The sequence below is a fragment of the Rhinopithecus bieti genome, unplaced genomic scaffold (assembly GCF_001698545.2).
Source record: "Rhinopithecus bieti isolate Rb0 unplaced genomic scaffold, ASM169854v2 scaffold_32740, whole genome shotgun sequence".
Lineage (NCBI taxonomy): Eukaryota > Metazoa > Chordata > Mammalia > Primates > Cercopithecidae > Rhinopithecus > Rhinopithecus bieti.
Window position 1 is genome coordinate 371,776 of NW_016814617.1, and position 24,878 is coordinate 396,653.

General features: G+C 40.2%; 1 protein-coding gene across 7 annotated transcripts in view; it reads left to right on the forward strand.

Moving 5' to 3' along the window:
* SPATA6L (spermatogenesis associated 6 like) overlaps nt 1-24,878 on the forward strand; it is a 106,883-nt gene that overhangs the window by 46,375 nt on the left and 35,630 nt on the right. For all 7 annotated transcript variants that reach the window (XR_001881386.1, XR_001881383.1, XR_001881381.1 and 4 more), the window contains exons 10-15: nt 6,026-6,103; nt 9,645-9,884; nt 12,672-12,774; nt 16,227-16,261; nt 17,014-17,201; nt 23,886-23,979. Coding sequence is in view for 1 of the 7 variants with exons in the window: in XM_017851482.1 (XP_017706971.1) it covers nt 6,026-6,103; nt 9,645-9,884; nt 12,672-12,774; nt 16,227-16,261; nt 17,014-17,201; nt 23,886-23,979 (738 nt within the window). In the remaining 6 variants the exon portion in view is untranslated. The remainder of the gene's footprint in view (nt 1-6,025; nt 6,104-9,644; nt 9,885-12,671; nt 12,775-16,226; nt 16,262-17,013; nt 17,202-23,885; nt 23,980-24,878) is intronic.

Here is a 24,878-nt window from a genome sequence, read left to right on the forward strand (position 1 = left end):
TTTTGAGTTATTGGGATATTGCTCTTCAGAAGCTAAAAGGGATCAAAACTGATGAGAATCAGGTAGGGGATACTCTATTATTTTAACTTTGGTTTGCCTAGTTCTCTGCTAAATAAAAGGCATCTACAAACACTGAGCTGGTATCCAGCCAAGTATCAAGATAAAAGAAGCAGACGTTCTTATATTTTCTTGAGTGTTATCTCTGTTCAACTTTATGGTCATAAATAGGAAAATAACCTATAGGAGGTTGTATTTATAGTTATTTATACATGCAGTTAGTCATTAGAGAAAGGGTTTTTTAAATATATGGAAACACCTGCATGCATTAGAGGTAGAGTATTCTTACAATTAAGTTAATCAAATTATATTTTAAACAATTTGTGAATAGATAGAGGGACTCAATTTCTTTCAACCATTCTATAAAGCAAAATAAAACCAATTGCCATAGTAGTGGTTTTGGAGTGTGGGATCTGATCTTATTTGTTACTCAAAAAATTTTATTTTGACTGGTCTCAGAAGTAGAAGCTCGCAGAGAGGGCTGCCTGCATCTGTTGTCAACATATTCCTGGCATTTTCTTTGGTCTCCTTCATTCTTTTGGCCAAAAGTTTAGCATATTCTGCAGCCTCTCTCCTATTTCCCTTAGTAGTCTCTTTCGTCAGAGTAGTATGCCAGAGTTTGTGTTACAGGACATGTGGAGTAATAAGACACTGAATCTTGGGTGCTTTGGTTCTAGGTTTCTTACCTTCTTTGTTTAAGGGCTTTATTACAATATATTGGCAGATATCGTCTTTTTTAGAGTGACTGAAAAGTGCAGATTCTGCTAGGTCTTTTGGGCCCCAGGCGATGAGACACCATAGTGTCGGTCAGTCCAGGAATATCCTTCTCTCCTTTTTTGATGATAACCAAGTTGAGAATGGTCAGATTGGTGACCACATTGTGACCCTGAACAGATTTGCACTTTCTTTCTCCGATTCTCCTTGGTCTATAACAGGAATGTCCCTTCTCAGCAGCAGGTGGACATAGCCATGGGTCAAGACACCCTGCTTTATGGGAAAACTTGTTTGTCATTCCCACCGCTGATCTGGACCACATAACCCTCCCAATCTTCACCCAGAGCATCTCAGTAGTAACTTCTGTGGCCATATGCTTCTCATAAAAGTATGAAGTTTGCTTTCATCACCCACTTCAATGAATTTCTGGCAACCAGTGGCTGGAAAGGAAATATTCAGCTTCATCTTTTTTTTTCTTTGTTTGTTTTGTTTTGATGTCTAACCAAGTAACTGTTACGTATTTATTTGTATACAATAAAAGCGTCATGAAAATTCTCTGTCGGAGATCACATCCATGTTGCTTTCACACATAAATAAGTATTATTCTGAATAGGAGAATGTTAGTTACATCCTGATTAATGCAATACATACTTCCTTTGTCAGGTATTTCCTTTGCTTTAATAGACAATTTCAGAAAGACATGTTAAGGGGAGAAAATCACACAATACTAAGGATCTGAGGGTCATAAACATCACATATGTTGAGTTTGCTTTTAGTTTTGTTTCCAGTAGCTCTTAACCAATGTCCCTGGCTGTAATCTACGTGCTAGACACATTGCAAATCTTCAAAAGTGTATAAGATGAAAGAGCAACACACTTAATTGTTATTATTATTTTTTGCGATGGAGTCTTGCTTTGTTGCCCAGCCTGGAGTACAGTGGAGTGATCTCGGCTCACTGCAACCTCCGCCTGCCAGGTTCAAGTGATTCTCCTGCCTCAGCTTCCCAAGTAGCTGGAATTACAGGCACTCACCACCATGCCTGACTGATTTTTGTGTTTTTAGTGGAGACGAAGTTTCCCCATGTTGACCAGGCTGGTCTCGAACTCCTGACCTCAGGTGATTCTCCTGCCTCAACCTATGTGAGCCACCATGCGCAGCCTTCAGCTTCATCTTGAAGCAGCTGATTGCTCCCGCGATATCACAAAAAAGAACTATCACTTTAATAATAGCTGATGTTTCAGCCTGGCCAACATGGTGAAACCTCGTCTCTACTAAAAATACAAAAATTAGTTGAGCGTGGTGGCGCATGCCTGTAATCCCAGCTACTGAGATGCTGAGGCAGGAGGTAAAGGCAGCAGTGAGCCAAGATCATGCCACTGCACTGCAGCCTGGGTGACAGAGTGAGACTCCATTAAAAAAAAAAAAAATAGCTGATGTTCACTGTGTGCTCACTGTATACCAGGCACTGTGGTGAGCTCACTATCCTCTTCTTTCCCCACTTTAAAGGAGAGGGAAGCTGGTGTAAAGAGTTTCAGAAATGCACTTAGGGTCACTGAACTGGTAAGTAATGGAGCAGGAATTCTCATGCTGGCCTGACTGGCTTCAGAGCCTGTGCTCTTACTCACTGAATGATGCTAATTTTCTCATATTTATTTCAGCCCACTGTCTGATTTCTTTTCATTAATATTGTAGGAAGTAAGAATGAATATGTGAGACAAATTCACTTTATTTTCTCCTAATTTATCAACTTACTAACAATTAGATTTATTTCCTCCACTAGCATGTGGCTGTTCTTTGTATTTCTGTATTCTGCTGTTTTATTTCACTTGATACTTTAACAGTATTTTTTATTTCCTGGTGAGGTCAAGAATTTTTTTTGTTTGCAATATTATCTAGTCTTATCTGTTAGATAATAAATAATATTACTGTCTCATCTATTAGATAATAGATAATAAAAGATAATAATACTGTCTCCCTGTGAGGCAATGAGAAGATTGCACAATTTATTATCATGTTAGGTTAAGACTGACTTTGTAAAGTGAGCATAAAAAACATTTAAAAATTATTTTTGTTTATGTTATTATGTTATTTATTGTTAAATCCTTTCATTGACCTAACCATTATCAACATCATTCCATTGGTAAGGAGACTGGATGAGATATAGTCTCTAAATTTCAACTCTAAAGTAAAATGTCATGCTAAAAGCAGCACGGTATGAAAAAGAAAATACATTCTTCTTTATTGTCTGTTAGTCATTGCAAGGAGTGGAGGTCATATAAGGTGAACAAAAATGTGTTACAGAATGTGGGTTCCTTACCAGCAGGGGACTTCCTTCCTCCTCTCTGTGCAAAGTGGATCCGGAATTTGAAAATCTATTAGGCAGCTGCATGTACAGTGGTTTAGTATGGAATCAGATTGTTTGGGTTCATTCCCAGTTTTGTCATGAATGGCTATGAGACTTTGGGTAAATTACTCTTTGTGCCTTAGTATACTCATCTGTAAAATGGGACTGTAATAGTACATCCCTTACAGGATTATTTTGAGTGTTAGATGAGGTAATATACAGTGTTTAGCATAATACCTGGTATATAGTTAAGTGTACAATAAATCTAAGCTGTTATTATTTATTGTGCTGTCATCTAAGGGTTAATACTGTCTCCCTGTGAGGCAATGAGAAGACTGTACAAGCCTGTGGCATGAGAGAGGACTTGTTCACGCCACGGAGGCTTGGCACACATGTGAGGGTCATATGATTCTACCAGTAGCACTGTGGACACTGAAACTCTCCTTGCCTTCTTCTTCATGTAAGCCATCTGGTTAACAAAAGATGAGGCTGTACTAGTCATATGATTGTACATTCTTTATCAAATGTCCCTCTGCATTGTCTGACTCCGTGTAGCATCTTGGCACCTGTGTTTATAAGCCTAGAAATCTTTTCTTGAGTTGTCTGTCCAAGCTTTGCACTCTTGTGTGCCTACTGTGCATTCTACAGGCAATATAAAAAGGAGTTAAGGATATAGATTGTACCTGTGAGGACTTGTGTAGACAGGATGGGTGCACAGGAATGAATGAATGCACAGGAAACAAGCTGACTAGCTGATTCACAAGGCCCCTGAAGAGATAGCATGAGGAAATGGAAAGAAGGTAGGTTTTGTAGTAGTTCAGCAGAGTTTCTTTTTTCTTTCTTTCTTTTTTTTTTTTTTTTTTTTTTTTTGTGTCTCTCTCTGTCATCAGGCTGGAGTGCAGTGGCGCGATCTTGGCTCACTGCAACCTCCGCCTCCCAGGTTCAAGCGATTCTCCTGCTTCAGCCTCCTGAATAGCTGGGATTACAGGCTCACGCCATCACACCCAGCTAATTTTTGTATTTTTAGTAGAGAACGGGTTTCACCATGTTGGTCAGGATGGTCTCGATCTCTTGACCTCGTGATCTGCCCGCCTTGGCCTCCCAAAGTGCTGGGATTACAGGCGCAAGCCACCGTGCCCGGCCAATTCAGCAGAGTTTCAAATCCTGGCTCTACCCACCTGTGTGACATTGGGCATACTGTTAAACCTCTCCAAGTCTGTTCCCTCCTGTGTAAAATGGGAATACAGTGGTCTACTACACAGGTTGTGTGAGGATTAGATGAGATCATGCCTCTGGAAACCCTTAACAGAACCTGGCACATGTAATAAGCATGCAGTAGGTGTTGGCTTCCTTTCTTTCGAGGGCTTCAGCTGGGGCAGACCCTGTTATGGAAGCACCTTGAGTATAAGTTGTATAAATGAAAATGAAATATTAGAGACTGGAGGGAGAAACTACTATGGGCTTACCTGGAGGAGTTAGAGTGAGATCAGACATTGAGAGATGGGTAAAATTTGGATGGAAAAGAAGAGAAGGAAGGTGCCCTCAGGACAAGAAGTAACTTGGCCAGGTGGTGTTCTCTGGGGGAGAGTAGAGCAGAGAGGTCATGCAGAGGGGCCACTGGTGAGTCGATGGGGTCAAATGGAGACAGTGTAATTTAGTCAGATCCAGGTCCTGTCGCTGTGGTGCCATTTATAAGCCTTGTAAATTTGGGAAAATTGCCTTAATGTCTCTTTAGGCCTCATTTTGTGGGGAAAGTGGTTGTATTTTAAAAATTATTATACAATAAAATTGATGCTTTTTTGGTCTACAGTTCTATGAATTTTAACACATGTATAGATTTGTAAAACCACTACTACGATCGGGATATAGAAAATCCCATCACTCCTAAAATCCCCCTCATGTTACCCCTTTATAGGCACACCCTTCCCTGACCCTAAGCACTAGTTTTTTCTCCATCACCATAGTTTTGTTTTTTTGAGAATGTTACATAAATGGAATCATACAGTCTGTAACCTTTTGAGACTGGCTTTTCTCACTTAGAAGAATGCTGTTGAGATCCATCCATGTAGTTGTGTGTGTCATTCATTTGTTCCTTGTTATTACTGAGTAGTTTCCATTATGTAAATACACCACGGTTCATCTGTTCACCCATTAAGGATGTTTGGATTGTTTCTAGTTTTTGCCCATTTTTCAGTTTTAACATCTGTAAAACAGGATGATTATAATAATTGTACCTACCCTATAGGATTATAAGAATTAAACAGGATAGGATATATATACGCACACACATATATATATAACCCAATATTTTAGACAGTATGGTACTGAGGACAAAAAATAGAAATATCAAATCAATGAAACAAAATTAATTTGGAATTAGATCTAATGAATATAAATATCTGATATGAGATATAAAGCAAGTTTTTCAAAGCAGGTAGGTAGAGAGGAAGACTCTATACATTATACATACCTCTCTCTAGGTAATTATACATACCTCTCTCATGGAATCGCATCATTCCATGGTGCGGTGTTTTAAATAGAGTAGCTAACATCATGGACACTGGAGCCGGAATGCCTGGGTTCAATTAATAGCCATCATTACTAGATGGACATGTTACTTAAACTGTGTCTTAATTGAGGAGTACTATTGTAAAACCTGCCTCATGGGGTTGTGTTAGGATTGGATGAGTTAATATATATGAATTACTTAGGCCTGGCTCTGATACATAATATATATTACATAAGTATTTAGCTATTCTTATTACATATGTATTTTAGATAATATGTGTGAATTATGCCAACCACACAGAAGAGCAATTAGGTTCTTGTATGATTTTAAGTTAGAATGAGATGGCTAAAGAACTGTTTCTAGTAATTTTATTTGCTTTTCTTATGCTGTTTTATTTTTAGGGCATTGCTCCTAAAATAGAGTTTTCTACAAGGACAGCCATCAGAGAATGTGTGTTTCTGCATAGAAACAGATTTCTTGTAAGTACAATACAAATCTAATGATAGAAATGACTGGATTTTTTTCTTCCAAATTTAAAGAATGTTTGCCCAAACTCAGTTTATCAAGTTTACAGGAAACTAAACAAGTAGAAACCTGGAAAGTTTTTACTAGGTTTGAATTTCTATAATTCAAACTGTTTACTCAGCCAGTCATATTAGAGTATGTTTGGCACATATGTTTGGCAGCATGATGTAGCTGGAAGCAGGGTGATTCAGAAGCTAAAATTACAAATTTGATGTAAGTGAGCTAATTAGCTTTTGTTATTGTTGTTCTATGACATTTACTTTTGATCTTATGAACAGCAGTTTCCATCTTTCTTTTTTAAAAGTTTAAAAATTTTAGGCTGGGCATGGTGGCTCATGCCTGTGATCCCAGCACTTTGGGAGGCCGAGGTGGATGGATCACCTGAAGTCAGGAGTTAGAGAACAGCCCAGGCAACATGGTGAAACCCCGTCTCTACCAAAAATACAAAAGTTAGCTGGGCATGGTGGTGTGCGCCTGTAATCCCAGCTACTTGGGAGGCTGAGGCATGCAAATCGCCTGAGCCTGGGAGATCAAGGCTGCAGTGAGCCAGGATGGCTCCACTGTACTTCAGCCTGGGTGACAGAGTGAGACTCTGTCTCAAATAAAATAAATAAATAAAAAATAATAAAAATAAAATAAAAATTTAGAAATTTTATTTTTTAATGGATACATAATACCTGTATATATTTATGGGGTACATGAGATATTTTGATATAGGCATACAGTGTGTAATAATCACATCAAGGTAAATGGTGTATCTGTCACCTAAAACATTTATCCTTTGAGTTACAAACAATCCAATTATATTCTTTTAGTTATTTTAAAATTTACAATTAAATTATTATTGACTATAGTCACCCTGTTGTTCTATCAAATACTAGATCTTATTCATTCTTTCTATTTTTTTTTTTTTTTTACCCATTAACCATTTCCACTCCCCTCAGCCCCCACGACCCTTCCCATCCTCTGGTAACCATCATTCTACTGTCTGTCTCCATGAGTTCAATTGTTTTAATTTTTAGCTCCCACAAATAAGTGAGAATATATGAAGTTTGTCTTTCTGTGCCTGGCTTATTTCACTTGATATAATGACCTTAACTTCCATCCGTGTTGTTGCAAGACAGGATCTCATTATTTTTTGTGGCTGAACAGTATTCCATTGTGTGTATGTAATATAATTTCTTTATCCATTCATATGTTGGTGGACACTTAGGTTGATTCCAAATCTTGGCTATTATGAATAGTGCTGCAGTAAACATGGGGCCATCTTTCTTTTGCTGAGGCTGATGCTCAGATTGTATTCATGGTCCATCTTTGGTAAACATGAAGGGTCTTAGGGCATCCATGTGTACTACCTCAATTTTACTCTCTCCTTCAGTCCTAGTGTCCCCCTCACCCAAATTTCTTTCTGTTTTGCTTTTACCTTATTGTATATAATGTTGTTGCCACTTAAAATCTTTTCTAGAACAAGATAGAGAAGGAATAAAGGTAGTTTGTGAAGCTTCTCCAAATACTTTGGGACACGGTAGAGTAAAACCTGTATGTGAAACAAAATGCTTATCCCAGATCTTATGTATGGTCCTAGAAATGACCTTGAAAATGTGGGCTGTGTGTTACAGGATTCTGAATGAGACAGAAGGGCCAATAATCTCTGCAAATCTATCAAACCTCGCAGCATAATAACTCATATAATGGGAGACCAATGATTAATTTTAAGGAAGGCATTATCTGCTTTTTAGTTTCACCTTATTTATCCTCTTTTCTCTCCAATTTATTTGTGATGTGTTCATAGCAATTTTTCAGTGTTTCTTTCTCTTCTATTCTACCATTTTAATTCTGTTTTAACTTCCTAGGTCTTCCTTTCAGTGTTAACTTTTTAAACAAATAGTTTTATTGTTTTTTTCTTGAACTCCTGCCTCAAGAGATCCTCTGCTTCAGGCTCCCAAAGTGTTGGGATTACAGGCGTGAGCCACCGCACTCAGTCTGTTTTTTTTTGTTTTCTTAAAACAAAAGTATCACTTTATTTTGGAAAATTAGAAAACAAAGATAAATAAGCGAAAAGGACCCAAAATTTTAAAAACTTGTCCTGTTCTTGCCATTTAGAGATCAGCATTAATTTTTTTAGCATATTCTGTACACACATACACACTTTAAAAAAGATTGAGATCACACTGCATTGCATATTATTTTGTACCCTTCTTTTTTTTTAACTTAACTTATCATAAACATTTTCTCATGTCCTCAAGTATTCTTGTGCCAGACAATTTTTCATGGTTTCATAGTATTCCATTGTATGGAAGTACTGTAATCTGTTTGGCCATTCATTTTCCTTTTTTTGAGCACTTAACTGATATATCAGCCAGGGTCCAGTCAGGAAACCACACCAAACTTGTGATTGTAACAGAAGGATTTAATTTTAAAAAATGGCTAAACAGGGGTTGAAAGACTGAAAGGTAAAAGGGGAACACTGAAATGAAGAGTAACTGCAGGAAGCAGCTTCCACCCCTAGGGCTGGGGAAACAAAGGGAAGATGTTGGGTCAGCAAGAACACAGAAGCTTAAAGAAGAGACTGAACAGAAATGGGACCCAGACCTCTGGAGAAGGGCTGCTTTCCTGGATGCTTCTTCAGGAATTCGAAGGTGGGACTCTGATGAGCTGGGACTCAGATCTCTAAGGAGGGGCACTGCTCACTGCTGGTGCCACAGGAGCTTGGAAGAAGGTTCCTCTGGGTCTAGACTCAAATCTGAACAGGGGGCTCTGGCCAGCTGCTGTTGATATGTCTGGAGGGGTGCAGTGGGGCTAGTTCTGGCATAATAGGGGAAAGGCTATAATCTGGAGCCACTTGCAGCTGTTAAGGGGAAGAATTGTTGCTGGAATGATGCTAACAAGAATAGAATACGAAACTGGAAGTAGCCAGTCACTGTATCTCCTCTAGCCTTGCACTTTCTCTAGCACCTTCTAGTGGCAGAACCTACAGAGACCAGCTGGAAAAGCAAAAAGGGGGTTTGTAGAGTCCCTGGAACAGTATTGTATAGCTGAGGTGGATTTGCAACTGAGCACAATTGCTTACTCACTAGTACAGTTGGTTTCTAACTTTTAAATTACCATAAGCATTTTTGTAGCTATACATATAGCTGTAGTTATTTCCTTATAATACATTCCTGGAAGTGAAATTGCTAGACCCCTGTATGTGTCAAATTCTCTATTATCTATCTATTGGAGGTGTCTGACACTTTCTAACTTTCCCGTTATAAATAAATCTCACTGTTAATTAGTTGAATACATTATACTAGCAAGTTATAAATACTACTGATGTTAAACTGAACAGGAAAAAAATTAGAGAAATGTCCTTCCTTAAGTTTATGTTTTATAAATCTGAGGTGTTCTATCTTCAACCTTAATTTTTTAAAGTTCAATTAAATACAGTTATATTCTGATTGAATTTTCTTTTCTTTATTTATTTTTAAAAATATTCTTTTTTTTTGTTTATTTCAGGAAGAAAGACATAAGTCACGAAGGCCTTTATCTACATCACATGAACCAATATTTCCCTTAAATACTATAAAGATGAAACTAAAGGAGAATAACCTCAACAGACTGCCCAAAGGCATGCAAGCCCAGGCGCCCTCTCCATATTCTACCAGGCATTTCTTCCAGGACCAGCCAGTTCAGTTGAACCTTGGAAATAATTTCAAAATCTCTGGAGGAAGCAAGCCTCCATTTGTTGTTAGACATGTGAGCCTAAAATTATTTTTTAGAGTATTTTGCAATAGTGAGAATATGGATGAGGGTGGAATAAAGGAAGTTTGAGCTATAATAACAAATGAATAATATTAAATAAAAAGGTACTTCAAATTGAATAATAATTGTGATTAAATTATGTTAATTTCCTAGATCATTGTCAGGAAACTCTTAGAAAGGTGCCTTATACAGGGGACTTGCTCAGTAAATGTCAGCCATCCCTATTTTTAATTTTTGAAAATTATTAGCAGAGTATAATATCTACACATGATAAGTTGCCATTATCTTGAAGAGTCAGTGAACTGACAGAGGTTGAAAACACATAACGAAGGTTGGCATGCACTCTGTATCAATCCAAAACTAAAGCTTCATCAGTTTTAAAGAAAACTACATGAGTTTTCTTAATGAGATTGGTGCTCAGTGGCCATATGTTGAAGAGCCAGAAAAGTTTGTTTGCAGGAAGAAGCAATGTTGTGCGATACTCAAAGCCCTTCATTAAAGTCATCTTAGATTATGTCCTCTGGCAATGGTGGGCAAATTTAATCACACTAGTTCTCTTAGTCTCTTTGCAATTTTTTTTTTTTTTTTTTTTTTGAGACAGAGTCTTGCACTGTTGCCTAGGCTGGAGTGCAGTGATACAATCTTGGCTTACTGCAACCTCCGCCTTCCACGTTCAAGCGATTCTCCTGCCTCAGCCTGCTGAGTAGGTGGGATTACAGGTGCCCACCACCACACCCAGCTAATTTTTGTGCTTTTAGTAAAGACAGGGTTTTACCATGTTGGTCAGGCTGGTCTCAAACTCCTGACCTCAGGTGATCCACCCACATCAGCCTCCCACAGTGCTGGGATTACAGGCATGAGCCACCGCACCCAGCCTACAACTTTTTTGCTACTGTAAAAGTAATGGAAAACAGAAAAGTTCAAGAAAAAAATTAATCCATTGGCTCACCAGCATAATAAAATCATTGTTTGATTTAATTTGACTCAATTTCTCTGCATTGTGCTTGCATCCACAGGCTTTATTTTTTCCACAAAGTTGTAATTATACTGTATATACAGATTAGTTTTCCTATATATTCCGATTAACATTACATTAAAAAAATTTCCTGTGTTATTTTGTAGTCTACACAAACACCAGTTCATGTTCTAATTAATGACTTATTCTTTAGAATGTTAACTATTGATAGTATCATTAAGTTGATATTTTGATTTAAAGTCACCAGTGGTGATGTTTGTGTATTAGGCAGAGACTGTGAAGTGTAGTAAGTCTCGAAGTGAAGGTGCTGCTGAGATAACTGTATGTAGAATTGGTTTGTAGAACTGTTTGGCTGGAAACTGCAGAACAGCTATCTACAAAAAATACACAACAACTGTTGTCTTGGTGGCCTGGGTAATGACATCTGGCAAAAATCTAATGACCAATCTTTAAACATGGGGCCATGAGAATATCGAATTGAGTTCATTTATTTCATTTTATTGAAAATGTCTCTGATTTACTTCATTTGATATAAATTATTGTAAAATACAACTTTAGTCCATGCCATTATGAACTAAGTAATCTTAAAATCTTGGTAGATTTCTTAGGGGATTAAAACTTACTTGATACTTATTTTATTTAACAAATTCTTATATAGTTTTTCCTATGCACCAAAGTCTTTTATCAGTGATTTTACATATTTAATTATTTTATTTAGTCAGATTTTCTGATGATATGTGATGTTTCCTTAAGTAGAAGCATTAAAATTTAGAAAACCTGATGTTATAAAGACTGTAAATTCAAGTCAATATATTAAAGTAAAATGAAAAGTAACATTATAACCTGCCTATTAAAATTTTAAAAAACCTAGAAATAAAAAAAATTCAGCAACTCGATATGTAGAATTTGGGAACACATGTTTTAAACTGTTTGCAGATCATGTTACCCAATTTTTCCTTAGGAAAGTATGGTCAGTCACCATAGATAAAATAATATAGTTGCTATTATTATTATTATTTATTATTATTTTTTTGAGATGGAGTTTCACTCTTGTTGCCCAGGCTGGAGTGCAATGTCATGATCTCGGCGCATCGCAACCTCTGCCTCCCGGGTTCAAGCGATTCTCCTGCCTCAGCCTCCCAAGTAGCTGGGTTTACAGGCATGTGCCACCACGCCCAGCTGATTTTTGTATTTTTAGTAGAGACGAGGTTTCTCCATGTTGGTCAGGGTGGTCTCGAACTCCTGACCTCAGGTGATCCTCCCTCCTCGGCCTCCCAACGTGGTAGGATTACAAGTGTGAGCCCCTGCACCCGGCCTAGCTATCATTATTCTTTTTTCAAAAATGTAGACACCCAGACCAGAGAGGAATGTAGAAAGTAGAAATGTCATCTTGTGGGAATCCCTTGCTGTCAGTGAGGACCCCACTTAGGCCACCACTACTCATACTGTTTAAGGAATGTGAAACATTGTCCTATTTTAAGATATTGTGAAATAAAGCTTCACTTGCCCTCTTTGTGTGCTGTATCCTTACCAGTTGTTGGAATGTAATTTGTGTCTAAATTTAGTTATTTGTGCTAATGTTTAGCCTATCTCCTCATGTTCTAGCCTCAATGAAGGACAGAGAGTTTCTCCTTTTAGGTGTAACATGTAGCAGACTTGGAGACTGTGGTGTAGGTGGTTTTCCAGTCTTCTGTTTCCAACCTGTATAATCAGTGATTGAGGGGGAGACAGGCATTACCGGTGAAGAGGGGAGGGTACTAGAAGCTATAGTGGATTCTAGTCTTATTTCTTTCCTTTACTTTCAGGTGGACAGTGCAAAGCCCTTCGGTGAGAATATTTCAGAGCATCATTTGAGGAGGTGTAGAAGAAAATCTAAGTTTTCAGACTTTCCGTTTCCAATGAGAAGAGGTACTTGAGTTTCTTGTTACTCCTGTACATTTCCCTATGGCAACAAATGTGTCCTGTGTATAGTCTTTCATTCTGAGGAATCACAGGTTATGTTCAGAACTGTGGGCCTAATTCTCAAGTACTCTCCAGCTGTGGAATTTCCAGGGCAGTGTTCCCACAAAGCAGAGTCAGCTGAGAAGCTTCTGTCTGAGAGTTCCCCTCGTCATTGAAGGGGACCATTCTGAGCAGCGTGCTGAGTGTGCTGTGGTTGCAGTTGTTCCCTGGCTGTTCCCTGGCTGGGCTGGGAAAGCAGAATGCAACTTGTCCTGCTGTGAACCCCTTGCAAAGTCACCATTGATGCCTAACAAATAAAGCTTTCCATTTTTCTGGATGGGAAAGAACAGGAGATTGATGGTAATCAGGAGATGTAACATTTGCTTTACAAGATTTCATGTCAGTGAGGTGGGAAGCCAACTCTATCTGAAGCAGTTAGATGAAGGCAGGGTGTTCTTAAACCTTTAGATTTCAGGCCCTTTTGCATTCTTAATATTATTGAGGAACCCAAAGAGCTTTTATTGATGTGGATAGTATCAGTAGTTAGCATGTTAGAAATTAAAACTGATACATTTTTAAAATATAAGAATAGATTACGGCCAGGTGCAATGACTCACGCCTGTAATCCCAGCACTTCGGGAGGCTGAGGCAGGCAGATTACCTGAGGTTGGGAATTTGAGACTAGCCTGACCAACATGGAGAAACCCCATCTCTACTAAAATTACAAAATTAGCCAGGCATGGTGGTGCATGCCTGTAATCCCAGCTACTTGGGAGGCTGAGGCAGGAGAATCGCTTGAACATGGGAGGCAGAGGTTACAGTGAGCCGAGATTGTGCCATTGCACTCCAGCCTGGACAACAAGAGTGAAACTCCGTCTGAAAAAAAAAAAAAAAGAATAGTACACATTCCATTAGCCATCATCATGATGATGATGTCATAACATCATCGTGGCTTTTGGAAAACTCCATTGTGCAGTGGTAAGAGAATGGGAATGAAAGAGGCAAATCATGTCTTAGTATTATTATGAAAACAGTTTGACCTTGTAGATTTCCTGAAAGGTCTTGGGGACCCCTGGGGGAGATCCCTGGACCACATCTTGAGAGTCACTGGGTTAAGGAATTCCTTGTAGGCTTTTGACTGAAATCCATGAATCTTGTCGTTAGTGAAGGTCGTGTTGGTGAAGATCAGTCATTCCTGAAGTTAATCAAAATTCTTAGGCTGGAAAGGAATGGTGGTGGTCCAGTCTCTTGCCTGCTGATAGTACTGAACTTTCCATCTATTGCCATCCCTGACAGTAGAGTTCTTAATCTTAGGCTTAAAGGTTTACACTTTTAAGGGTCTACTTTTAAGTCTCTTATGGTAACTTAAGCCAGTGTTCTTAGACTGTGGTAGCTGTTTGACAGCAGCTGGCCAAGGACAGAGTACAGGGTTTGAAGCAGAATGTGCTTCATCACTTCTGACATTTAATTTAAGTTCTTTGAATTGAAAGTCACCCATGTAGCTTATAAAGCAGCATTGTCTTCCCTACTGCAGTGAAATCAGGCAACAGCAAATGTCCTTTCCTGGGGCGGACAAGTTGGGTTTAATGCAGGCTCTATTATGATGGGACTCACACATCACACTGGTCTTGGCCTTTGTCTTTTCTTAATCCTGGCAGGTGGAAAACTAAGGTTCCAGAGAGGTTACAATGTGTGTAAAGGTCACACACCAAGTTTTTGGCATACGTACATTTAGAGAAGACATTCAGACCTCTGGGCTCAGATCCTTGGAATCCTTGTAGCTTTCAAGCCAGAACTTTGCTTAGGTCACTTGTTAGCTCATTCATCCAGGCCTAAGGTAGAACACAGCAGTGCTTCTCAAACTTGAATGTGCATTTGAATCACCTGGGGCTCTTGTTAAACTGCAGATTCTGATTCATTAGGGCTAGGGTGGAGCTTAGGATTCTCCTTTTCTAACAGGCTTCCAGGTGATATGAATGCTGCTGGTCCAGGGACTGCACTTTGAGAAGCAAGGGAATGAAGGCGAGCCCCGCTGTGAGAGGAAGGGCTCAAAACCAGTAGGTAGGAGTTTCTGAGGCCACAGGGTTATGAGGCCACAGGAGGAAGGAGGTTATGAGGCCACAGGTTATGAGGCCACACTGGAAGGAGGTTATGAGAAGGGGGTTATGAGAAGGAGGTTATGAGGCCACAGGGCAGGTTTGTGGCTATAGCTGAAAGGGCATTAGCATTGCTGACTCCCTGCCCAGCTGGGGGTGGGTGCAAAGAGAGCTCCTGGGACAAAGTGGCACATACATATCTATATGCCCAAAGGATATGAAAATGGCCTGGCTTTAAAAATCTCTTTTATATCTACCAGTGACATGGGGAGGGCGATCAGCAGTCCAGAAAAGTCCCTTGTCATTGCCTGAGCCCCGGTCACACTGGGGAAGCCATGGTGACCTTAGCATTGCCTTACAAATACTAATCTTAAAAACATTTTTTAAGCAACCTGGAAAAATCCAACCTAGTCTTCACTTTCTCCATGTATCTTTATTACCTCATTTCCTAGTCATCCTTGCCATACTTCGGCATTAGGTCTACTTACCTATCATGATCATTTATGGTCATGATAGTGATTTCCATTTTTGCTATGTTCTGTATTTCTCCAAGCTTTTACATATTTGTTGTCTCAATTTAACATTTGTGTCTACCTTGGACAAATATATTCAAGAGCTCCTGCATAAGTAGGATTCCATGAAAACCAAAGAAAATGTCAGAGGAGACAGAGTTTACAAATTTTATATTAGACACATAGTACTTTTTTTTAGGTTCTGGGCACCTACTCAAATACGAGTTTTTCAGGCTGCTTAAGGGTTATTGAACTTACTCATTCACTTTAGATTTGCTTTACCCTTCCCTCTTCCATATGTGCTGTCATTGAAGACAAAACGTCCAGAAGCTCACACCTGTAATCCCAGCACTTTGGGAGGCCGAGGTGGGTCCCTGAGGTCAGGCATCTGTAATCCCAGCTAGTCTGGAGGCTGAGGCAGGAGAATTGCTTGAACCCAGGAGGCGGAAGTTGCAGTGAGCTGAGATGGTGCCATTGCACTCCATCCTTGGCGACAGTGTGAGACTCCATCTCAAAAACAAAACAAAACAAAACCCAAAAAACAAACAAAAACCAGAAAACCTCACTGTTAACCTCAAAAGACAAAAACAAAACAAAACAAAAAAACCCCACGACCCAGAGAATTGAAGTGGCTTTTTAAGTCTGAAGTGGAGACTTAAAAGTGGTAGTATAACTTACAAGGGAGCATTTAAGTTTTAAATAATTCATTCATTGTCTAAAATTTTGTACTGCTGTAGAATAAATATAATGGCAGTTTTAAAGCTAAATGGTAATAATGAGTCATTGAAACACCTGTTCCTCTTTCTTCTAGCTTCTTCTCTTGACAGCCTTGCAGCTAACGTAAAGGTAATTTTAGAAATCGAATTTGTAAAATGATTTACTTCCAGCTATCTTATGTCAATTATGGTGCTTTTTCCAATCAGTGGTGGATATTTCTAGTTAGTCTGCTTAGGTGGAATTGCTGTAGTTTAGTGTTTGTATGAAGATGTGCCCAGACTCCATGTTATACTTTGCTTTGGGGTTAGTTGGTTTGTGCCCCTCATATAAGTAGGATGAATCACCAAGGAGGGTGTATGTAGACCCAATACCTACTTTATTGGTAGTGATTTTTATTGCTTTTTCTCCAAGCAAATAATTTTATACATAGAGGTGGTAAATCATTTGTTCTTGAAGTTTGATTGGTTTGTCAAAGTGAAGGCTCAAACTTCTGTGTAAGAACATGAGAATAGATTTATACAGAGAAAATGGAATATACTGTGCTTCTTATGCCATAGCGCTTAAATATTTTGTTAAAGTTATATTTTGCCCAGACCAATAATCCCTGGTTCTCAGAAATCAAAGTTTACAGCGTGAGTTTATTTTGGTTTGTTAATATATCCCAAACATACAGACTTTTGGTTATTTTTATCAGTCTTAACTCCTGAGCATTTTGTCACTGGTCTTCTCTTCTCCAGATCCTCTTCTATTTGCAGGAGATCCCTGGTGCAAATATTCTGTCATCTTAGCCCTAGTTGTCTTCCTTGTTCAACCCCACCCCCAGCTCTAAATTAAGCAAACAGAAGCAAAATTACAATTAAATAATGCGCATTGCCACTCAGGTTATCAGAGAGCCAGATGAACGGATTGTTTTAAGGAGTGACTCATCATCACGTTTAGATTCAAGTCAGTTTGGAAAGTCCTCATCCAGTAAACAAGGGGATGCCGATTTCCACCGGAAAGCTTCATTTGCCACCTCCCAGCATTCCAGCTCTCCCGGACCCTTGGATCAGCCCCTTCTCAGAGAAAGGTCAGTGGCAAGCACCCATCTGTTTGCCTGAAGAGTGCATTGTGGCCTGGCAGGGGTAAAGCTGGGTCATTTCATCAGCTTCCTTTCTTAGGAATATTCAACTGGTGACACCTTGATATGAAAAAATGATTATTTCTTTTAAAATCTACCCAAAAGTCAGAGGCATATCTCAGAATATTTGCTGTGAATGGGATAGACAACTAACTTTGACATAGGTACTATTTATCTACCCATTTTTATTTGTCATACATTTAAAACTAAACCTTTTATTTTACCAGTATAGAAATGTTCACTACAGAAAGTTTGAAAATTACAGAAAAAAAAGTGGAAAAAAATTACCCATAGTCCTACCACTCAAAGACAAATGTTAACATATGGGCGTATATTCTTTTTCTAGACATGATTTCTTTGTTTACATTATTTTCACAAATAATAAAATTATATTTGCATATGTCTGGAGAGCAGGCCAGAGAGTAAGAACAGAAACCTTTATTTGCCAAATGGCACTCTCTAGTAGGGTAAGTAACCATTGGTTTGCTTGGGTCTGCCTGATTTTAGCCCTGAAAGTCCTGCATTCTGGGAAACCCTTGAGTCTTAGGCAAACCAGGACAGTTGGTTACTTTAAATTTAGGGAAGTGGCACTGACAATAATATTTATAAGATTCTTGTTTTGAATGAAGGATATGCCAATCTGCTTTTCTCTGCATTATTAGTGATGAGAATAAGAAGCAAACTGTGCATACCAGAATAACACAGTTGCTCACAAGGGACTCAGAGTATTTATATCCCAGAACCACAGTGGCCCTGAAATTTTTACAGGAATTATGTTAACTTTGAGGTAGACTAAGAAAATGGCTATCTGTTCTTAGCGTTTTTCAGAAATGACAAAATAACTCTATATTCAAATGTTAAATCATGGATTTAAGGAAGCCAGATCACATGTTTTAATAAAATCCTTTAATATATGGCGAGCTTTTGATTAGTTATTTTATTAGAGGAAAATAATACAACATAGATTAAAAAAAAACTGGCTCTGGGCTGGGCGCGATGGCTCATGCCTGTAATCCCAGCACTTTGGGAGGCAAAGGCAGGTGGATCACTTGAGGTCAGAAGTTTGAGACCAGCCTAACCAACATGGAGAAACCCTGTCTCTACTAAAAATACAAAATTAGCTGGGCGTGGTGGCATATGCCTGTAATCCCAGCTACTCGGGAGGGTAAGGCAGGAGAATTGCTTGAAGCCGGGAGGCAGAGGTTGTGGTGAGCCGAGATCGTGCCATTGCACTCCAGCCTGGGCAACAAGAACAAAATTCCGTTTAAAACAAACAAACAAAAAAACTGGCTCTGGCACACAGAGATAGGTGGTCAGAGACACACTTACACCTCTCTATGCCTGGCCTCTGTCCCCTCCTGTCTTATGCTTTTGCCACCAGCCTGGAATTCAGCAGACTGACAAAGCATAGGAGGTTATTCTGGATTTAAAGACTTGTAAAGGATTGATTTTAAATGAAGAGTGGAAAGAACTTTCAATTGGCAGTGGTCAGGAGACATGGGCTCTAGCGCTCATGTGTCTCTAAGTGCTGGGTGATTTCACACAGCTACTTGACCTAATTTTTTAAATTAATTAATTTCTTTTTTTGAGATCGGGTCTTGCTTTGTCACCCAGGTGGAGTGCAGTGGCACAATCACAGCTCACTGCAGCCTTGAATTCCCCAACCCAAGCAATCCTCCTGCCTCAGCCTCCTGAGTAGCTGGGACTACAGGTGCGCACCACCATGCCTGGCTAATTTTCGTATTTTTATTTTTGTAGAGATGGGGTCTCACTGTGTTGCCCAGGCTCTTCTCAAACTCCTGGGCTCAAGCAATTGTCTTGGCCTCCCAAAGTGCTGGTACTGGCATGAGCCACCGTGCTTGGCTTCAACCTTTTAAACCTCAGTTTCCTCATCTTTAAAATGGATGTGATGATCAAAGATCCATCTGCATACAGCCACAAAGTGCTTCTCAGCTGCCAGAACTGGGGAAAACCCAAGTTTTTTTTTGTCCCTGTGCCTTCTATCTATAACACCTCCCAAACTCCTTAAAATCAGTACTGCAAGCTTTTCTGAGAGACTGTATTGAGCGTGCTGTTATTGGGTAACTGTTGTGGACAATGGACACCATCATGACACATCTCTGCTTTCCACTGGCTCACATACTAGACAGGAAGGCAGACATACCCCATGTCACTGAATATGAGATAGACTGTGGTAGGCACTTAACAGAAGTACAATCCAAATGCAGGGGAAAGACAGAGTGGAAGGAAATCAATTCCATCAGGAGAGAGATCTGAGAAGGCCTCTTTTCTCTTTAAATACATGTTAGATGGTTTATGCATTCATTCAGCCAGCCTTTCCTGAGCGTCTTTATGCAGCAGGCCAGCAATTCTCAACTCTGGCCAACAGAAGAATTGCCTCATGTTTACTGAGTCAAAATCAACTGGGATTGGAATTGAGTGTGTGGGCGGGGAGCACGTGAAATCTGTGGTTAAGAGGAAAGCAGGATTGATACTCAATCTGCTAGGCCTGGAATGGGAACACTGACATTTAAGACATTTCTCCTGATCTCTGAAAACTTGCAACCTAGTAGAGAATATAAAATAATAATAATAATAATAAAGAAGTATGCGAAGAGCTTTCTACAAAGCAGAACTTTGTGGATAGTGTGGAACAAAAGTTACTGGAGTATAAAGAAAAAGGGTGGAACTTCTGGAGTGTTTTAATGGAGGAGGTGATGCTTTCATGTGGCCGTGAGGGGAGAAGATTGGATTATGATGGGGTTCATGGAGGTGAGTGATGGGAGGTGGGAGGCAGGGGCACTGTCAGCTTCCAGCAGTTAGATGAGTTTGGAGAAAGTTGGTGCCAGGACTCAAAGGTTTGAGGGGTACCTTTGTTGGCTGACCTAAGGAGTTTGGGCTTTGCTTGAAAGGAGTGAGGAGCTCTGTGATATTAGTCACGGGAGTTGGCACAAGTGACTTTAGAAAGATGAGTCTTAGCTGCAGACCAGAGTTTTACTGGCCATCTCTGATGAGGCATCAAATTCTTTGTGCCCAAAGTCTCTCTAAACTGGTAACTTGGGACCTAGTTGGACTATGAGTTTGTAAATAAGGCCATGATTATCAGCGACAAAGAATAACACAGCTACAGAAAGGCCATCCAGTTTGCCCATAGCTGTACTGGTTTTAGTACCAAAAGTTTGCATTCTGGGAAACCCCTGAGTCCCAGGTAAACCAAGACAGCTGGTCACCTTAACACTAGAGAAGTGGCTCTGAAGATAATATTTTAAAAACAGTTCTTTTGAACGAGGGATGTGCCCTTCATATCCTTGCAGAACACATTGCCCGTTGGCTTTAGAGTGATCACCAGGGCAGACTCCTGGGACCCTGGGGGTTGCCAGCACTGTGTCTCCACTCACTCAGTGTTCTTTTCACACCAGTGTTATCTGGACCACTCTTTCTCTGTGCCCAGTTCACAAGGGTGCATGAGAATACCTGTTGTGTTTCTGCTCACTTAATACTGAAGTCAGTAAGGATCAATGTCTTAGGAATGAGTTGGGAGACAAATTTTGGAATGAGAGTCAGCCCAAGGTTTTGATGGACGAAGTAGAAAACACTTTATCAGAGTGAACAATGGGAGTACTAAAGGAGGGAGAAACACTACCAAGCCTGTTCCCTGTATCCACCATCTGAATAGTGTCATGCCCCTTCAGCACACCCTCTCTCTGCACATTACTAAAGGAGAAGGTAGATCCCGTGGAGAAGGCTGTAGTAAAGGCACCACGTTGCTCCCATCTGTTGACTCATCATTCGCCAAGATCTTCAAATGTAAAAAAATAAATTGCATGTAACAATAATGGTAACAAATATAGGAGTCACTTTGGTACTGGTTACTCTAGATCTATGAAAAAGCATTTACAGTATCCAGCTGGTGGCTGTTTTTAAATGCTAGCTTCATTTATAGCTTCAACATACTTCTATTCCTTCCTCTTGAACATTCTTGGAGAAGGGCCAGGCGTGGTGACTTATGCCTGTAATCCCTGCACTTTGGGAAGCGAGGTGGGTGGATCACTTGAGCTCAGGAATTCAAGACCAGCCTGGCCAACATGGCGAAACCCTGTCCCTACGAAAAATACAAAATTTCATTGGGCATGGTAGCACATGCCTGTAGTCTCAGCTACTTGGGAGGCTGAGGCAGGAGAATTGCTTGAATCTGGGAGGCAGAGGTTGCAGTGAGCTAAGGTAGTGCCACTGTAGTCCAGCCTCGGTGACAGAATGAGACTCTGGGTCAAAAAAAAAAAAAAAAATTCTTAGAGAAGCATAGAAATAATGTTTGTAGTGACATGGGCAGTGCTTTAGGTGGTGCTTCCATTTGCTATGAGTTGTTTTCTTGGGTTGGCAATGGATTTGTGTAGATCCTTTCATACTCTTGGTCTTATCTCCCTGGAAAAACCAGTGGGACATGCTTGTCACAGAGAGAGCTGGAGTGGAGGCCCGGATGTGGGCCAGAACCAGCCAAGCAGAGGGGCAACTGCACAGGGTGGTCATTCATATGGTAGCCATAGTAACAACTGGATTTCCAGATGTTCCTGTCATTTCTAGTGTTTACTGCACATTAATTAAAGAGAACCATTTTTTTTTTCTTTTTTTTTTGAGATAGAGTCTTGCTATGTTGCCTAGGCTGGAGCACAGTGGTGCCATCTTGGCTCACTGCAACCTCTGCCTCCTGGGTTTAAGCAATTCTGATGCCTCAGCCTCCCAGTATCTGGGACTACATATGTACCACCACCACGCCTGGCTAATTTTTTATATTTTTAGTAGAGATGGGGTTTCACCATGTTAGCCAGGCTGGTCTGGAGCTCTTGGCCTCAAGTGATCCACCCACCTCAGCCTTCCAAAGTGCTGGGATTATAGGTGTGAGCCACTGCGCCTGGCCCCAAGTGGCTATAATTCTTCGGGTATTTTTAGAAAACTGTATCTGTGCCTTTCATTATCAAATTGCTATGTACACTTTTAGCTTAGTTATATACCTCAGACTTTAGGATTTGGTAACCATCCGCCTCCTGAATATGAATGGATGTATGAATGAATGAATGAATGAATGAGAGAATGAGTTCAATCACTCAATAAATATTTATTAACTACTTTCTGTGGTATTCAGTTCCTACTCTGCCCTGGGATGAGCTATTAAGCAAAGAGTCTCAGTCTCAATTTCACTCTAGGAGTAAAGACTGCCATTAACCAAATAATGACAAAATGTCCACTGGTGCAAATGGTATTAATGAGGTATAGATAAATGAAACTGCAAGTTCGTATAACAGAGAAGCTGACCTCCTCTGCAGGAGAGGGCTCAGAAAGGACTTTGCTGAGAACTCAACAATTGAACTGAGCTCTGAAGGGTGGATAGAAGTTAACAAGAGTAGTGAGCAGGGTTGGGAGGTAGAAGAGGGAACAGTGTTGCCAAATGCCTATGGAAGGTAGAAAATGCTCTATGTTTGGGGAACTGAAAGAGACTATCAAACCTATGGTTCAGTTTGGAGTCTGAGTGGCCTAAAGTAAATGAGATATAAGATAAAGTCCTGGTGGTAGGAAACAACCAGGATTGGAGGCTGGGTGTAGTGGCTCACACCTGTAATCCCAGCACTTTGGGAGGCTGAGGCAGGAGGATCACTTGAGTACAGGAGTTTGAGACCAGCCTGGACAGCACAGGGAGACCATGTCTCTACAAAATATTTAAAAGTTAGCTCCGCATGGTGGTACCTACCTGTAGTACCAGCTATTTGGGAGATTGAGGTGGGAGGATCCCTTGAGCCCAGGAGTTCGAGACCAGCCTGGGTAGCAAGACCCTATCTCTTAAAGAAAAAAAATAGCCAGGCATGGCAACATGTACCTAGTTGATCCTCTCTACCTGGGAGGCTGAAGTTGAAGGATTGCTTGAGTCTAAGAATTCAAGGCTGCAGTGAGCTATGATCATGCCACTGTACGTTAGCCTGGGTGATAATCTCTCCCTAAAACAACTACTGGGATTAAATTTTATATTAAAATTTTAAATGTAAAAGTAGGGTTTGTTCATGAGAGAAATATCTGAAAACAGGAAAGTACAAAGAAGAAAAGAATCACTCATAGCCACACATAGAAACACAAAAAATTCTTTTTTTTTTTTTGAGACAGAGTCTCGCTCTGTCCTCCAGGCTGGAGTACAGTGGCACGATCTCGGCTCACTGCAAGTTCCTCCTCCCGGGTTCATGCCATTCTCCTGCCTCAGCCTCCTGAGGAGCTGGGACTACAGGTGCCCACCACCACGCCCGGCTAGTTTTTTGTATTTTTAGTAGAGGGGGTTTCACCATGTTAGCCAAGATGGTCTCCTGGCCTTGTGATCCGCCCGCCTCGGCCTGCCAAAGTGCTGGGATTACAGGCGTGAGCCACCGCGCCTGGCCAAAAATTCTTAACATCTGAGCAGTTTTTATTCCCCAGTGCTTTTCCTATGGGTAGGTTTAAGAAAGACATTGAAATCACACTATGTTTACCATTTTGCATGCTGCTGTTTTTTATTATGATTAAGTTTTAAATATCAGTCCATATTGTCATGTGCTTTATTTAAGTGTCCTTTTTAGTAGCTGCTTAATATTCCACCCTGTTCCATCTGTTGAGCAGGTTCCATCCTGGTTCTCAGTCCACATGGAAGAATATCCATGAGAGGGTATGCAGTCTTCTGACATCCCACAGAGCACAGCAGCACCAAAATAAGGTTAGACTTTCTTATAAAACTAAATCTTTGCTCACTAAATTATATAGGAACAGGGATCTATAGTCTAGTCAGGGAGACAGATATTAATCAAATAACCACAGAAATAAGTGGAAAATTGTGAGGCTTACCAAGGAGATTACCTGTTGTCCTGAGAGTGAATGGTAGCGGGTATCTGACATGGCTGAGAGTCAGGGCTGGCTTCCTGAGGATGAGACAGTAGGACTTGGATGCAACGGAGGAGTAGCAGCTAATTTGGTGCACGGCACTCATCAAGCGGAGGTCCTTTCAAAGGACTAAGAGAAAGCAGGCTAACTGGCCCACAGAGCATTCCTTTCCCCTGCACACATGAATCCCAATCCAGTGAAGAATACAGTTGTGTGTGTGAGCTATGTAAGGCCACAACATGGAAGAAAGTTGTTCTAAAATTTAATGAGGTGGTTTTGGCTGTGTGACTTTTACAGGGGTATGGGGAGTGCTTCTGATCCATTGGTAGGTATTCCCAGTACTTTGTCACTGCTTCAGACACACAGCTAAGTGGCCGTTTATCAGCTCGAAAGAATTCAAATAAAGGAAAACAGTGCCCCCAGTGGCTGAATTTAATGATGCCATGTATTTGAATTAGTCATCTTGACTTATTAAATACTGGCATATGCTAGATTTGCAGGATGATGCTTAAAAATAAATGTTTACCCTAACCATGAGGGTAGTGAATTACTTTACTTCTTTTCTGCAAAGTCATAGGCTTTGCTTTACTTCCCAACCTTTTCGGGCAAGGACTCTCTTTAAAATGTAAACAAAGGCCTGGTTTGGGGCTTAAATCTATAATCCTAGTACTTTGGGAGGCTGAGCAGAGAGAATCCCTTGAGGCCAGGAGGTTCAAGACCAGCCTGGCAACATAA